At 34.5% G+C, this 16,535-nt stretch overlaps 1 protein-coding gene across 11 annotated transcripts in view; it reads left to right on the top strand.

The window, feature by feature from the left end:
- DENND1B (DENN domain containing 1B) overlaps positions 1–16,535 on the top strand; it is a 243,962-nt gene that overhangs the window by 188,958 nt on the left and 38,469 nt on the right. For 10 of the 11 annotated variants that reach the window (XM_070255835.1, XM_070255834.1, XM_070255837.1 and 7 more), the window contains one exon: positions 12,231–12,321. In XM_070255835.1, the coding sequence (XP_070111936.1) occupies positions 12,231–12,321 (91 nt within the window). Of the gene's footprint in view, positions 1–12,230; positions 12,333–16,535 lie in introns of those variants that run through there. The other variant, XM_070255842.1, reaches the window with a different exon arrangement.

The raw sequence follows: 16,535 nt of genomic DNA, 5'->3' as shown, positions 1-16,535 counted from the left end.
GAACTCCTAGCTTATACAATTTAGCCTCTCCTACCAAAAATGTATAAAGATTTAGAAAGGAAGACACCAAACTGACATTATTTTTATTACTTTGAGGGTAGAGACAAGTTTCTTAAGACATAAACAAATAGCTTAAGAAATTTGACTTCATTAAAATTAAGGACTTTTGGTCATGAAAAGATACCATTTTGCAGTGCATGTGAACCAGCCAAGGATTTATTTTGTTTTATTTATTTATTTATTTGGAGGAAGATTAGCCCTGAGCTAACATCTGTTGCCAATCTTGCTCTTTTTGCTGAGGAAGGCTGGCCCTGAGCTAACATCCATGCCCATCTTCCTCTACTTCATATGTGGGACACCTGCCACAGCATGTCTTGCCAAGTGGTGCCATATTTGCAGCTGGGATCCAAACCGGTGAACCCCGGGCCGTCGAAGCAGAACGTGTGCACTTAACCACTGCGCACCTGGGCTGGCCCCCACCCGAGGATTTAGAATCTAGGGTGTTAAAAACTCCTGCATGTCAGTAAAAGACATACTCAATATAATTATGCAAAAGACTTGAATAAGCACATGCAAATGAGGAAACCTGAATGGCTAATAAAGATATGCAAGATCATCAACCTCATTTTTAATTAGAGACCATCCAATAAAAAACAATGAAATATCACCTCATACTCACCAGATTGGCCCACTCTTAAAAACTTGAAAATCTGAAATTTTGGCAAAGGCATGGAGCAAGGGACCAAGTTTTAACTGTTTGTGGGAGTGTAAATTTGCACAGTTTGTTTAGAAAACACTTTGGCATTACCACTTAAAGTTCAACTTGTAAATTTCCTGAGCCAGCAATTTCACTCTGAATTCTACACCAAAGTCATTTATCAAAATTGCTCATAATATCAAAATACTGCTAATAATCTAGACATTCATCAGTATTAAAATGAATAAATTGTTGCATTCATACAATAGAACACTGTATGGCAGGGAAATGAATGAGCTGCAGCAGAACTGAATGTGAATGAGTTAAATGTAAGGAACAAGTCACTGAAGAAGTAATACGATGAGTCCTTTTATGTAATGTTCAACAGCAAGAAAAAGAAACATTCTTGTGGTAAAACTGTAAAGACAGACAAGGAGAAGATAAATGGAGGTTTGTGGTCTTTTCTGTGGAGGGGGAGGGGCACACAGGGAAGGACCTTCTAAGGAAGGGAATGTTCTGGTAGTTTGCTTTATCATTATTATTTAAACTATTATTTAAGTTATTATTTAAATTATCTAAGTATTGTATAAAAACATTTTTTAATGTTTCCAGATTAGCCGGTAATAAGCTGTGTTTTCATTGGCAGTTGACTTCTTAACCTCTTTGGGCCTCAGTTTCTGCGTCTGTAACCTGAGTTAGACTGAAAGGTCACTGAGTTTGAGATACCTTTCGGCTCTAACATTCCGTGATTTCATGAAATAAACATAGCTTAGAGTGATGATAGTTGGCTCCATTTGGATAAATTCCTCTTTAGATAATGGATTTGGAAGGAATCCCAGAAACAGCTTCTTAAATCCACAACTCTGACATCACCACTTTCTTTAGCTAGCAGCTTTACAAAGATTTAAGCCATTATTTTTAGGTCTCTTACCTTTATCTCATATTGCACTAACACAATAAAGGAAATTATTTTTGTGTATATATGTATTGTTTGTAATTAAGGCAAGGAAATTATTTTTGTGTGTATATGTATTGTTTGTAATTAAGGCCACTGGAACTAAAGCTTTTTCCGCTCATTTTATTTTGCACTCTCCGTGGCTAAGGACCATGGCTGAACTTAGTGTGGGAACCGAAGAGCCTGGTCTAGAACAGCAAACTTAGGAGGTCTCCATGAGTATAGACCTTCTTTTAGCTGCCAGTCTAGATTACTGTTAAGAAATGTATATAGTAGTGAAAGAGTTCAAATAGATGATAATAGATTTTTCTTCCCAAAATAATTTTGCTTGTACATATTCTAACTTTATCAGGGAAGAAAATGATAGAGAAGATTCAGATGAGAAAACCTCTTTTAGTATTCCTCCGAAACCCTTTCCTACCTTCCATAAGCTAATATGAATGTCTCTTTCTCAAACTTTTCCATCCAAGAAAGTGCCCCTCATGGTAAAGGACAACATGTTTTTAAAAAGAGTGGGGGTGTGGCTCTAGGAGCCCACTGAAAAGCATAACATTTCATGAAGCCGTCTGAATTTTTCTAAAATGTGTATACACTTTGTGCATTCTTTACCACAATATAGCCATGTTTATTTTAAAGTGAAAATATTTTAAATAAATTACCCTCCTCCACCCTCCTTCAGCTTCAAGTAAAATTAAGTTTTCAGTTTTAAGTTTTCACCATATTCGTTCTTTGGCCTTGAGTTCCTGGTCTCACCACTGTGTGTCACTAGGGGCATGCTTACCCCATTGTTAATAGCACTTGCAACATTTCTGCAAATCTAAAATGATTTCAAAATAAAAAGTTTAAACAAATTGCCACAAAACACCAATAGAACATTCTAATTCAGGTACTTAATGTCTTCTTACTAGAGTGTCTTCGTGCCATCATTATTATCCTTTCTGTGTTATTATCCTATTATCCATGGTTTCTCATGAGAGGAGAGCTTTTGTTTTTACAGTTGCAATGAAGAGGAGGAGAATCCTTGCTTTATTCTTCTTAAATATGCCTTTTTTGTAGACTTCTTTATTGGCATATTGACTACTAATACTTCTTATAATACTCTAGTGTCTTTTCATCTGTAATATAACTTCCTTTTTCCTCCTGTTTCTCTAGGCAGTTCCTTCAGTGTCCTTTATAGTTGTGCTTGCTTTCTACCTATCCCTACCTGTTGCAGTCCTCTTGGCTTCATCCTCAGACCTCTACTTCTCTAACTCATACCATGTCACTGGGTTTACCATAACCGTGTTAATTACCTATATATGATGAGTCCTAAATATATCTATACCCTAGACCTATATTAATGTAAGTGTGTGTGTGTATGTATCTCTATACATATGCACTCCCTTACAAATGCAGTCATCACCCCTGTACATACGCATGTCTGTATACATATACACACACTGGACCCACCTGCAGCACTTCTTTTGGGAACTAGTGCTACCTTGTTGCCTAAACCAGAAAATTAAAAGTCACCTTTGCTCATGCTGTCACTGCCAACTCTTCTTGCACCCAATTTCCGGTTGTTTACTATGTTCCATTGATTCTGCTTTCTAAATACTACTTAGATTTATCTGTTTGATTCTCTCCAATTTCAGTGTCAGTGACTTAGGTTGTTTAACTGGTTTTATGTTCTTTCATTTAGCTCCCCTTTCAAGCCATTCTCCATTCTGTTTGGGGAATGTTCTTTCTGAGAGTCTTATATCTTTTCCATTATTATTTAGGATGAAGTTCAAACCCCAACCTGGCACACAAATTTCTTCATCTTCTGGCTTCTGTCTCTCTAATATTTTCTCCAATACTTCTCGAAATACCCTTGCAACAGCCATTCTGAATGATTTGCTATTTGGTCTTTGAAGATGGTTTCATGTCTTTATGCTTCTGAACTTGAATTGTAATAGATGTTTAATAAATAATGAGAGAATGAATGATAGTAATTATAAATAAATAAAAATAATGTTTCTTGGGTACTGACTTATGCTGGGTACTATTTGAATGCTTTATCTAATCTGGTTTAGTCTCCACAATAGCCGTATCATTACATTATTACTGTGACTTTGTAGGTTATAAACCTAAATTATAGGGGGGTTAAATAACTTGCTGAGAGTTTACACAGTAGCTAGTGTGTGGTAGAGTCAGGATGTGGATCCAGGGAGCCATTAAGATTTACTGTCCCTTACTGTCAAAAAAAGGATTTACTGTCCTTTACATTACCCAACGCAGTCATTCAATACTCAGTTCAGATGTCCCTTTTCCAGGTTCTTGACCTCCCAATCTTCTATAAATTCCTTTCCTTTCAGCGTTTTGGATTTGCACTATATAATATTCGTTGGTTTCTTTAGCTCCTTCTTTAGTCATAGGCTCTATAAAGACAAGGATCATTTTTTAAGTGTTTTTGTATCCTAATATCTAATGTTTAATAGGCACATAATATTGTTAAATAAAGAAATCAAACTTCTGAGTGACTCCCTTATTATAAGGAATAGGCATGAAAATGTTTTGACAGTTCTGATAAAGTGCTTATAAAATTGAATATAATGGAACTCATTAGGGATAATCCAAAAATTGTAGGAGTCAACTGTTACTCACTTTTAAATTGAGTGGTGTGTATAATTTTAAACCTGGATTCACATAATGGTATAGTGTGCAGAAGTGCAAATTCTATGAGATCCTGAGCTCTCTCTGTATTTTGTACTATGACCCACTTTCTCTGACTTAATAAGACTTTGGATAAAAGGAGTGGGTCAAAAGCCAGATGTTTTCCTTTTATGTTACCTAGAGATTTTGGAAGATTTTAGAAAGCTTTTAACATAAATTTCTACATTTTCCTATTAATCTTTTTAAAAATACATGTGATAGTTATTTATGGTATGTAATCTATAGCTAAGATCAACACATGCATTACTAGTACTAAAGATTCAACAGGTTTGGAGTATTAGAAAACATTTGACATATGAATGGATGGAAGATAGTAGCTGTATCAAGCATATATTTGATAACATGAGAAAGGAATAAAAATAAAATGGGACATAGTGAATATACAAAGACTTACTGGCAGAAGGAAGGAGTGCACAGGGGAGATATCTTATCGGGACAAAGAATATACATTTTTTTCAGCATCCTTTGTAAACTAATTTCGAGTAGTATCCTAAGCAGTGTTTTCTCTAAATGTGGTCTCAAACCACCTGCATCAGATTTACCTAGAAAGTCTATTAAAGATGTATATTCTTGAGTCTCACCTCAGAGTTCCTGATTCAGGAGGCCTGGATTAAAACCCAGGAATCTGCATTATTAATGAAATACCATAAAAATTATGCATACAAAAGTTTTCGAAACACTCATATAAGTATTCTTTATTCATTCTCTCACCAGTATAATTCGAGTGTCTACTATATACTAGGTAGTGTTCTGGATGCTGGGATACATCAGAGAACAAAGCAGAAAAAAATGTATGACTTTGTGAATCTTTTATTTCTAGTGGGAAGGGGACAGACAGTAAATTAAATAAGTTATGCAGAATGTTAAAAGATAGTAAGTACTATGGAAAAGTAAATAGAACAGGACAGGGGGACTACTAGGGGTCAGGGTGAAATTGCAGTTTGAAATGGTGTAGTCAGTGTAGATTTCATGGAGAATGTGGCATTTGAGCAGCTTCTAGTAGGGTGGTCAAAGATTTAGATGGTTATTGCTGTAATCTAGGTGAGAAGTGATTGCAATTTGGAACTGGTTGGTAGAAGATATGATGAGAACTGGTCAGAATATGGATCTATTTCGAATATAAAGTATGTGGATGTTCTGAAAGATTTAATATGAAGTGTGAGAGAAAGATGAGTCACAGGTGATTCCACGATTTCTCATCCAAGAAACTGGTAGGATGTAGTTGTCATTTTATTGAAATGGAGAAGATTGTGGGCAGGAGAGATTTTGGTGAGAATAAGAGTTAAATTTTGGACATGTTCAGTCTGAGATGTCTATTAGACATCTGTTTCCAAGTGGGGTATTGGTTAGGCAAATGGATAAATGAGGCAGAGGAGATTACACTGGAGATTTGCGAGTCATCAGCATATAGATAGTATTTAAAGTATTTAAAACCATTAGACTGGAGACCAAGTGAAATAACCAAACTAGTATAAATGGAAATGACAAGAGGTCCGGCGACTGGACAGTAGCAGTGGACAACAGCAAAGGAGGCCAGAAAGAGTGAGTGGCCAGTGAGGTAGGAGAGAATTCAGGATAGTAGTTATCACTGCAGCCACGTAGAGAAAGAATACCAAGGAGGAAAGGATCAGCACTGTGAAATGCTCGCCACAAGTTAATTACAACAAAGACTTGGAACTGACCACTGGATTTAGTAAGGTGGAGATAGGAGTACCTCAGCAAGAGCAGTTTTGCTGAAGTGTTGAGGAAGAAATTGTGATTGAAGCGTGGAAGGAGAAGTGTGGAGACAAAAGTCCTGACAGCTCTTTTGAGTTTTACTATAAAAGGAACAAGTAATGGACATAGCTAGAGAAGTAAGTGGGGTCGAGAAGAGACATAACACATTGTTTGTAAGCTATTGGGAGGATCTAGTAGAGAAAGAAAACTGTATTCAGGAGAAAGGAGGAAAAATTGTTAGAGGAGTGGGTCTTTGCAAGGAGCACAGATCCTTCATGCATTACAAGAGAAGGCAGTCTGTGGGAGGAGGAGATGGAGGAAGCAGGCAAATGTGATGCTTACAGCTTGCAGAATTTCTCTTTTAATTGCTTCAGGGTTTCTTTTTCAGTGAAATTAGGAAGCAGTGTCATCAGCTGAGAGAGAATGGGGGTGGCGGTTGGACATTTAAGGAAAGAGAAGATATGAGATAGATGGGAGAGTGAATGGACTGGAGAGAAAGTAGAATTGTTTGGCATCATTCAGAGGCATTTGAGATTGGAGGTATGAATTCATGTGAGAACAGTCATCGTGGGCGATTGGTTTTCTCTGGCTCCTGGAGCTTTGTACAGGCCTCCTGAGGACGTGCGCTCCTGTTTCAGTGCGATCTGTGTGCTGGCGTTTCCCTTGTCCTAGAACCCTCTTCTGTAAACCACTTACTTCCTCACTGCTTTCAAGCCTTGGCTCACACGTCATCTTCGTCATATCTATCCTGATCACTGTATTTAAAATCTAAAGTTTCCTGCCCAACACTCCCCAACCTCCCTTATGCAATTCTATTTTATTTTCCAACACTCATCACTTTCTAACATCCTGCATAATTTATTGCATTTCTTATTTCATGCTATTACTCCTCCGCTCCCCTACTAGATCTTTAAGCATCATGAGGGCTATATTTTTTGTCTGTTTCATTCATTTCTGTATTTCAGGTATCTAAAAAAGTGCCTGGCATAAACATTCAATTAAATATTTATTGAATGAATTAACTAATTCTTTGGTCTGCTGGTCATGAAGTTCAACAGACTCCATTCTGATGCAAATTATTTAATGTCTGTCTGTTGGTATTTCCTGGAAGGTACTATTGTCCCATTAATGTTGTTTTAAGTTATTAATTCTAATAATAAATTACACTGAATGGGCTTTTTATACTCAAACACTCAAAGTGTTTTCCTGTTCACTGTACCATGGAAGTCTGATTTACTATACTTACAGCCAAGTGATTACCTAATCTTTGAAATGTTATAAAAACAATTTATTCCTATTCTTTCACATACTTAATTCTCTTGGTTTACCTCTAAACTGACCTACCTTATTCCCACTTGTTGTAGCAGTTTCTGTTTATATATGGCTACTAATGGAATGCCTTTAACAGAATTTAGCAGGTGTCTATAAATAACTGTTGATTTAATTTATTGTAACACTTGAGTGGAGTTTTCATTAACCTGTCAAGGTTTACCGAGCATTTATAAGAAGAAATATTTAAATTAGACTACATATTTTTTTTATCCCAAAGCATTATATAGAAAGGAAATTTGAAAGATCCATAAGAAATTAATGTGTTTTGTAAGTAATTTTTTACTGTATTTAAATCTTTTCTTTAAATTGCTAAAGATTTCTGATTCATTAAAAAATATATTCAAGACTTTAATTTTATTAAATTAGCCATCTTATCTTTGTGCCCAAGAAGGGTTTCTAATAGGAGGTAAAGTTTTGAGATGTGGTGGTTTTTCCTCCAGACTGAAGAAGGAATTTGGGGTGTAGGTTTGTTTGTTGCGTCGCTCCGGTGTCTCCGCTGCTTTGCTTCAGTAACAGGATTGTCACGTTAGCACGAAAACAGCACTCCATCTTCTCTCTTCCCCAGCTTGGTAAAGAATTGCACCACTGACCCTCTCTCCCCAGAACAATCTTTTTTATGAACTTTTTAAAAAAATCAAATATTTCTTTAAAATGATATAGGAATCTTAAAGTTTAATTATTGTCATCCTCAGAGTTTGGATGGATTGATTGCAATTAAATGTTTATATAACATATGTCTAGACCACTAAAGGCATTTAGAATGCTAATTAATGGCATAACTTACTTTGGATTTTATTTTGCATTTTAATAGCGTAACTTATTTTGCAGAAATGCGGTGACTGGTGAAGAATTAAAGAATTGTGAAAAGCATACAGTTTCTCTCTTAGTGGAAAGATACATTCCTACCAGTACTGGCCATATATTCAAGTTTTATCCATGAATCTGATCAGAATATATTCTTTATATTTTGTGTAAAGAAGCTTGCCATCAAGTCTATTCTTTATATTTTATTGCATTTTTTAAAACATTCATTTTATATTTAATTGTATTTTAAAAATTGAGGTGGTGAATGTTTATTTTGATGTAGCAGTATTGTTTACTAAAGGGCATTTAAAACAATAGATAATTCCTTTGAATTGACTCATTTTCTGATTAAGATGGTTAGAAGTTGAAAGTGCTTTGAAAAACCTTAATGATATCAATGTCAAAAAGAGTAGCAGGGAGCGCTTTTGTTGCTTCGAAACATTTATCTTGTAACCTGTTGTCACACTACTTTAAGATCATGTCATAAGGATTAACAAAATCCAGTTCTTAAAATTATTGATGACTTAGAGGAATAATATTATTGATCTTGAGAATTATATATATTCTTATTTAAATCAATTTTATTTGTAATTTATAGTAAAATTATGGAATCCATACTGTGGAATTATGTCTATGAATTTCTTTGAGATTTCCAATTATGTTATTTATGTTTTTGATGTGATTAGCATGTCAGGTTTTTAATTTTCACTTCTGGAATAAAAAGCAAAATATTAAGGTTTATGTAAAAAGTATCAGCTTAAAGCATACTTTTAAATTTCTTTAAAAATCTGCTTGCAACCTAATATTGTGTTATGTCTTTAGCTCTTTCATTGTTAACAGTTATTCGTCATTATTTGTCATTACTTGCAATACCAAACTAATTTTTCCAAAACCTGTATCTTCCAATTACCTAAAGATACACGTTTACTAAATGATATATGGGTAGCTATTAATCAAGCAACAGTTTACAGCACATTGTTATATCATAGCTTTTCCAACAGATAATATTTTTGAGTTCAAAATTATTTCTGTGCAACAGTAGCTAAAAATGTTCTTATCTTTTTCACTTGCTATGAAGTGCTCCTGAGTTATTAGAGTGGTGTGGCCATGAACCACCTCCACTGGGGAAAAAACTGTTATTGAATCAAAAATAGAAAAAGGAGCTTAGGGAACTCGTACCTTCAGCCTTCCTCTCCATTAATACCACATTTCAGTTTATTCTTGGGTGTCTGTATTTGTGTGTATATATAATATGTGCATGTGTGTACAGAAAATCAATCTTTCAGTTTAAGAACAAACATTTTCATTAAGTATGTATGTTGATAAGTGTCTGATGGTCACTGACAGGATTGTTTGCAGAATCAGTGATAACACGTGGCATTTTACCAAGTGATTAATTTCTCTTGGCTCAAATCACTGGTTTAGTAACATGAAGTAGTTACTCATGCTCAAAAACGCATAATCAGTAAATAGTTTTGGAATTTATCTCTTTTTAGACTTGAACTGTTCCACCCAAACTAAAATGGATGGATTATTTCCAGTAAACACAAAAATGAAAACCTTTTAAAAAGTCTTGTAGTCTTAATCTTTTAAAGCAAATTAAGTCCTTTAAAAGGATGTCTTAGTTCGTTCCATTTGTCAGTAATGTATTACTTTAAATTTATCATTTTGCTTCACCTTATTTTTTTTTGAAAATGATACTTAGTCCGTCAAATTAGATCACTTTAGTTTGATTTATAATGCTGTGTTGAAAATGTGTGCAAGTCAAATTTTACAATCATTTTAAACTGCTTTATTTTCAAATTAACCACTTACTATATGTAGCAAAAACACTAACATTATAGGTTACCACCTTTTATCTCAGATAGAATAAATGAGTAATTCCATGTATTATAATTATTTAACTTTAAAACCGTGTGAAGTATATGACCTTTAGCATTGTTTCAGTATACTTCAATCTTTCAGCAAACATTTATTCATTTCAAACTATATGGTAGGCATTTTGCCACGTGTCGAAGATGCATACATGAGAAAGACACTCATGCTTCACTCACGAAGCTCAGAAATTGATAGAGATGGAAAAGATGGTAGTAGTAGGAAAAGTGGACTTTATTACTTAACATTTATTCCGTGCCTCCAATATGGGTGGTTCATATTATTTTAACTAGCTCTCACAAAACGCCATAAGGTATTTATTTTTCCCATTTTACAGAAGGGGAAACAGTCTCAGAAATGGCAAGTTGGCCAAGATCGTAAAGCTGATAAGTGGCAGAGTTGTGATGCAGGCCTTTCATACTCCAAACTCCACGTTCATTTTCATTTATACTGTCAGAAACTTCTTGCATGCTAAGCACAATGAGAATATAAAAATGGGTAATCTATGGTCTCTGCCTTCAAAGAGTTCTGATTTTTATGAGAGCAATTCATATTGTAAAAGCAAGCCACGACTGTATCCTTTTAGGCTATGTCTGTTTAAACCCATCTTACCACTTTTCTGGTCAAAACCATTCTGTGGTAATAAACAGGTAGGTAAACCACATTTGCAAGAGGAATCTGTTGGCTCATTTGCCATTCTTTCTTAATTTTGGTCTGCAAGAGATTTCTATCTCAATTATTTAGAACCGATGTAACTTACTGCTATTAATTATCTTAAGTTGCCGCCTGAGGAATACTGAATTGCGCTATACAACTCCTCTCTATTAGTTTTGTCCATTGACCATTTAAATAGAAAACTAGGGCAAGGTGTGAGAATTTTTGAAAAGTCAAGCTACTGCATTTTAATTCAGCTAAATTTTACATTTCTAGCGTGAAAACATTGTGGCTAGGATTAAGTAATTCCAGGATGAAAATGAACATTTTGTGTTAGTCCTCAAATCTTCAAATCTACCATTCAGACATCATTTAAATCTTTCTTATATTATCCTCTACCTCTTATGCAAGGGAACCTTAAAGACACTTCACCTTCATTATGAATGGAGAAACCTCAAAACATTTATAAGATTTTTCATGATCCAAGAGATACAAATTTCAGATGCCACAGATCAGCAAAATAAAAAATAACCAAGTGCCAGCAATACATATGTATGCAAAATATGTCATTGGTTTACACCTGGAGTTGGTCAGCAAAATAATCACCTAGGGATATTTTTTAAAATGTGGTTTCAGTATCCTCAAGATTCTGATATGCTGTTAATGTAGGAAGAGGGTGGGACAGATGATGGAATTCTACATTTGGGTATCTACGCCTGGGTATCTACATTTTGAAAAGGATCTCTGGGTACTTCTGATAGTGTCTGTTTCCCACTCCAGTCTCTTCTTTGAGAATGCTGAAAAAAATTGTTTAAAACGACCTTATGCAAGTCAAATCAGTATATGTTTACCTGAACTATATTTGAATTGATAATCGTAGTTCTGATCAATCAATACATATGCCAGGAATTATGAAAGTTGTATGTATTTTATTGAGAAGTGATTAGAATTATCTGGTGCTCTGTTATGCTTTAGGACATAAAAGTTTAGATGAGGAGTGTTTTATTTTACTGGGTGAAGTTAATGTTAATCTCAAAAAGAGTAATGTCTAACATTTCTTGGACGCTTACTGTGTCAGAGAGTGTGCTCAGCACATTACCTAGGTTAGTTTAATTTGTTTGCAGCAGTGCTATGAGTCAGATACTGAGAAAACTGAGGCCTGGTGAGGGAGGACACAGCCTTGTGGGCAAAAGGCTGGGCATGACAGCAGTGCCTTGTGCAAACCCCTCTGCAGAGGTTGTGCACTGAGCACCTGTCCAGATCATCCTGTGATCTTGACTACTGCTCTTTCTGTTTCTTGTTAATGAAGTTTAGAGTCTGTGCTGAGCACCTGCTGTTTCAGTTGTTTGAGAATTTTCCTGTCACGTATATGTGTGTGTATCCATATATATGTGCATAATTTATATTTATGTGATTGTCTGCTGTTAGTATTTTTGATGTAAGTAAAATTTTGACCTTATGAAGTAAATGAAAGTTAACGTATTTGACACTTTTTAATTTCAGTTTATCGATGGTCGACTGGCAAAACTAAATGCAGGAAGGGGTTTCTCTGATGTATTTGAAGAGGAGATCACTTCAGGTGGCTTTTGTGGAGGTAAAGACTAGTTCCAGTGTGATTGTCCATTTTCTGAATAGCAATTATCTTGATTTTTGCACTTATGTATAATGTAATCTACTTCATAAACAACTATTTTCTCCTAAACATATAATATCTTAGATACAGTTTTTCATCTTATAAGAGCTATAGTCTTAACTTATTTTGCCAGATATGTGTTATTCAGAGCATTAAGGTGGTCTCATGAATTGGTATTTGTTTTCTTGGATAATCTCTTAATATTACTGGAAATAAGAAATACAGTTAGTTTATATCTTCCTGCCTTTCCCACTGCCTTGTTTTCTCTGCTAGAAAACTACTAGTGATGTCCAGTACTGAGTTAGAATTAAAGAACTGAGGTTATAGTTGAACATAGTAGATTGTAATATAATCCAGAAAAGAAAGGTTTGAATACCACAACTGCGTCTACATTTTTAAGTAAGTGTATTATTATTGAAGGCTTTACTTTTTTTTGCTTTGCAGACCACTGTACAATTAGGAAAAAATTTTTCAGTTTACCATCCCATGTGCTTACACGTGTCATTGTGGAAAGCCTTCACTTAAAGCAATGGAAGGAGTCATATTATTTTTGTGTGTGAAACATCAGTTAGACGATATCCCATCTTTATTTAATACAGTTAACTTTAATATAATTAAATATTACATTGTTTGACATGTACGTATCCAGTGTTATAATTATCTGTGCAATTAATGACTAATGAACTGAGACTTTGTAAGTGATTACTCTAGTGTATAGTCCTGACTCTGCAGAGAATTTTGCTTGAGACCTTGAAATGCCCTATTCATTCCTCCAGCCAGTATTTGCTGCGTTTCCTATGTACTAGGCACTGATCTGGACTTGGGGTGAACTAAACAAACAAAAACCCCTGGGATGTTCATCTTCACCTGGTATAATAGTAACTTTTTCCTCTTATCTATAGGTTTAATTTGGAAAGAAAAATCTGTGTGAATAAATAGTTGCTAGAATTGAGAAATAAAACACGGAAAGACAAATAGTAATAAGCATTCATTTACAGATTTCCCCAAATTTAATTTTATTCTTAAATGAGATTTATTTTTGCACCATAAAAATATAAAAGCCGTTGAGACGATTTGTTCATTGAAAGAGGTACAAATGAGCTAAGCACTTGTGGGCCTTCATCTGATGTAAGCACAGCATTTCATTGGAAGCACTCAGCTTTGGGAAAAACTTCGTTTACTTGACTCAGCAAGTAAGCTGAATGTGGATTCATTCAGCTCCTTGCTTTCCTCAGCTTATGGGTAAAAATTTAGCTTCAATGGAACTTTTGTTAAAATATGGCTTTTTTACTTTTCAACTTAAACAAGCAAAATATTGTCAGCTCATGGACAAATTGCTTGAGGCATCTAGTCAGTATTTACATAACTGCTGTCTCATTATCTTTATAACCTGTGGGGCTAGTATCTTATATGGAATTGAAGATGACACCTTGTGACAGTAATGGGGTAGAAGTATGATCCTTTTGTAGAGGTAAATTCTGTAGTCTTAACCGTTAGTCCAGATATCTCTGCAGTAGAGGGGTGGTGGCTTTTCTGCTTGGGAGGAGGGTCACTAAAATTTTTCACTAACTCTGATTGGGAGAATATTGATCACCAGTTAGCATCTGACTTAGAGACTCTGCATTTTCAGTACAACTTAATGCCAACCACTTTGTTGTTTTTTCTTAAAGTGGAAAAGGTTTTGAACTCTTATCTTAATTTGGGGGAGCCAGTACTGATCCAAAAAGAAAGCATAGTTCAACAAGTATTAATTTCAATAGGTACCTCAAGAAAGATCATTCCTGGCTGTCAAGTATTATTCTGTAATTGTTATGTTTTAGGTTATTATCTTAGAGATACATAGAGATTATTCTTAGAAGAAAATAAAGCAGAATTCATTAGGATTTGAAATAAAAAGATAAGTAATCTAATAAAAATTGGTAATGTTCTTACCAATAAAAAATATATATATATATACTATTTTTGGAACCATATAAAAATATATGGTGGTTATATTTTTATAAAATATAGAGGTCAGCTCCAAACATTTGTCATCTAAACTACGTTTGTGAGAAAGAATATGTCTGTGTCATGAGGTTGAACTATTGTTCAAAGAAGTAAACTGTTATAACTGTTGTTTCTCTCATAGTAATAACTACGATAATTGTTCATACTTATTGAATATGAATATGTGGCAGAAGCTCCTGTAAGTGCTCGGTAGATATTATCTCATTTAATCCTCACAGCATCCTATGAGGTACTTTGATTATCCTTACTTTTATGAGGGCATTCATCTCAGTAGTTTGCTCAAGGTCACACAGCTAGTAGTGCCAGAGTCTGAACTCAACATGTGTCTGCCTGGCTTCAAAGCTCTTGCTTTAATAACTATAATATATTGCTTTGATAAGAGATCTTCTTAATTAGAAGACGTTCAGTAAACAAGAGCAGTACTCAAGCCTTCTCTACTCTGATTGGATAAAAGCAAGATTCCTGTCTCTTTTGAAGACTTTACATGTAAAACCCTCAGAAAGATCACTATTGGAGAAATAACATTCACTGATGCTGAAGAAAAAATTATGTTCGTGTAAGCAAAAATAATTAGGAATTTCAGAGAAGCATCCAATTTCTCTCCTTTCTGTGTCATTGCAGTGGCAGTTTATATTATAAACTATTTTTGTTACTAATATGCATGCATAAATATGCTATAATGCATGCATTATGAAATGAATATGAATATGGTGGAGCTTTGTAATTATCGTGGCTCTGATTAAAAGTGTACAGTGCAGGACAGTCATATATAGAACACGTAGATTCGTAGTGAATCTAGAACTATGGTCAGAGACTGAATGCGTGCAGATTGTCAAAACAGTTTTCTGTCCTGGGAGTCCCCGTGGTCAGCACTGTTAAGGAAATCTATGTTACTCCTGATTCATTTCATGAGACTATTCAACCTTAACGTAAGAGGAAAGTGATGAGAATATCAGGAAATTTGTAAAGGGAAGATCTAACCATAGAGGTGAAAAGGTAATGAAAGAGAACATGAGTAGAACAAAGCATGCAGTTAGATAAACACAAATATTGATGTGTGGAAAAGCAGCTAAGGACTACTGAGTAGTTAAGAACATGTTTTTTTAACCCACATTTTCTTTTTCCGTTTAAATAAAACTAATTCTTAAATCCACATCCAATTATTTAAACTTTAAAAAGGAGACACATTCTCAGATTGATTTTTATACAAAAGTGTGTGGTTACCCTCCACTGATAGCATTCATTTCTTCAGTAGTTTCCTGATATAATCTGAGTAGTCTTATATTTATTTAATTCTATTTCTTTTTCTACTGACTAAGGTACCAAAGGAATTTGAAGGGTGGTAGGTAATCATCAGTTTTAGTGGCAGTTTTCTGGCCACACTGAACAATTTAGACCAATTTACATTTTTTGGTAAGTAACTGCAAATTACTGGAATTTAAGCAAATACATTTGAAGAGAAAGTCTTTGCACAAGTGAAAAACAAAGATATTTTGTCCTTGAGTGTGAGAAAATCACTTGTTTGATTAACAAGAACAACGTTAAGAATTTCCTTAATAATGCTTATTATTATTTCCATAATCCAGTTACTTTAAAAGAAGGACTCTGAGGGATCTTTTTGGCATTCGGATTCATTTTTAAGAAGAAAAACAGCCTTTGAAAAAAAAACATTATCAAAGAATAATGTGCTTGTCTCATAAACTTTGTGGAAGTAGGAGCCTTCAATCTTAAAAGCACTAAAATTTAGAGACAATTAACCTTTAAAAATTTTTTTAACAGGAATCTACCTAATTTGTACCACATGTTTCCCTATCATCTTGAGCAGTTTGTTTAGGGACTTCCTATGCCACAGAATTCCAGATTATTATTGGTGATTCTATCAACTGTTTCTTCTCAAGGTATTAGCTTTGAGCAGCTCCTTTTCTTTCTAATGTAATTACTTTGAGGTGATAGAGGAAATCTCCATGTAACTTGTGTCATCATATTTTATTTAGCAGTCTTAAGAGGTGGCATTTCAGAGTTGAAGGACTAATAATGAACCAAGCATTAAAACACCTAGATTTTACTCTTTCTCAGTTGCTATCTTTGTGAACTTGGGCAAGTAATATATCACCTCACAACCTCAGTTTTCTCATTTGGCAAGTTACTGATAATAACAGCTAATATTT

This window comes from Equus caballus, chromosome 30, assembly GCF_041296265.1.
Source record: "Equus caballus isolate H_3958 breed thoroughbred chromosome 30, TB-T2T, whole genome shotgun sequence".
Classification (NCBI taxonomy): Eukaryota; Metazoa; Chordata; class Mammalia; order Perissodactyla; family Equidae; genus Equus; species Equus caballus.
This window is presented reverse-complemented; position numbering and strand designations above follow the sequence as displayed.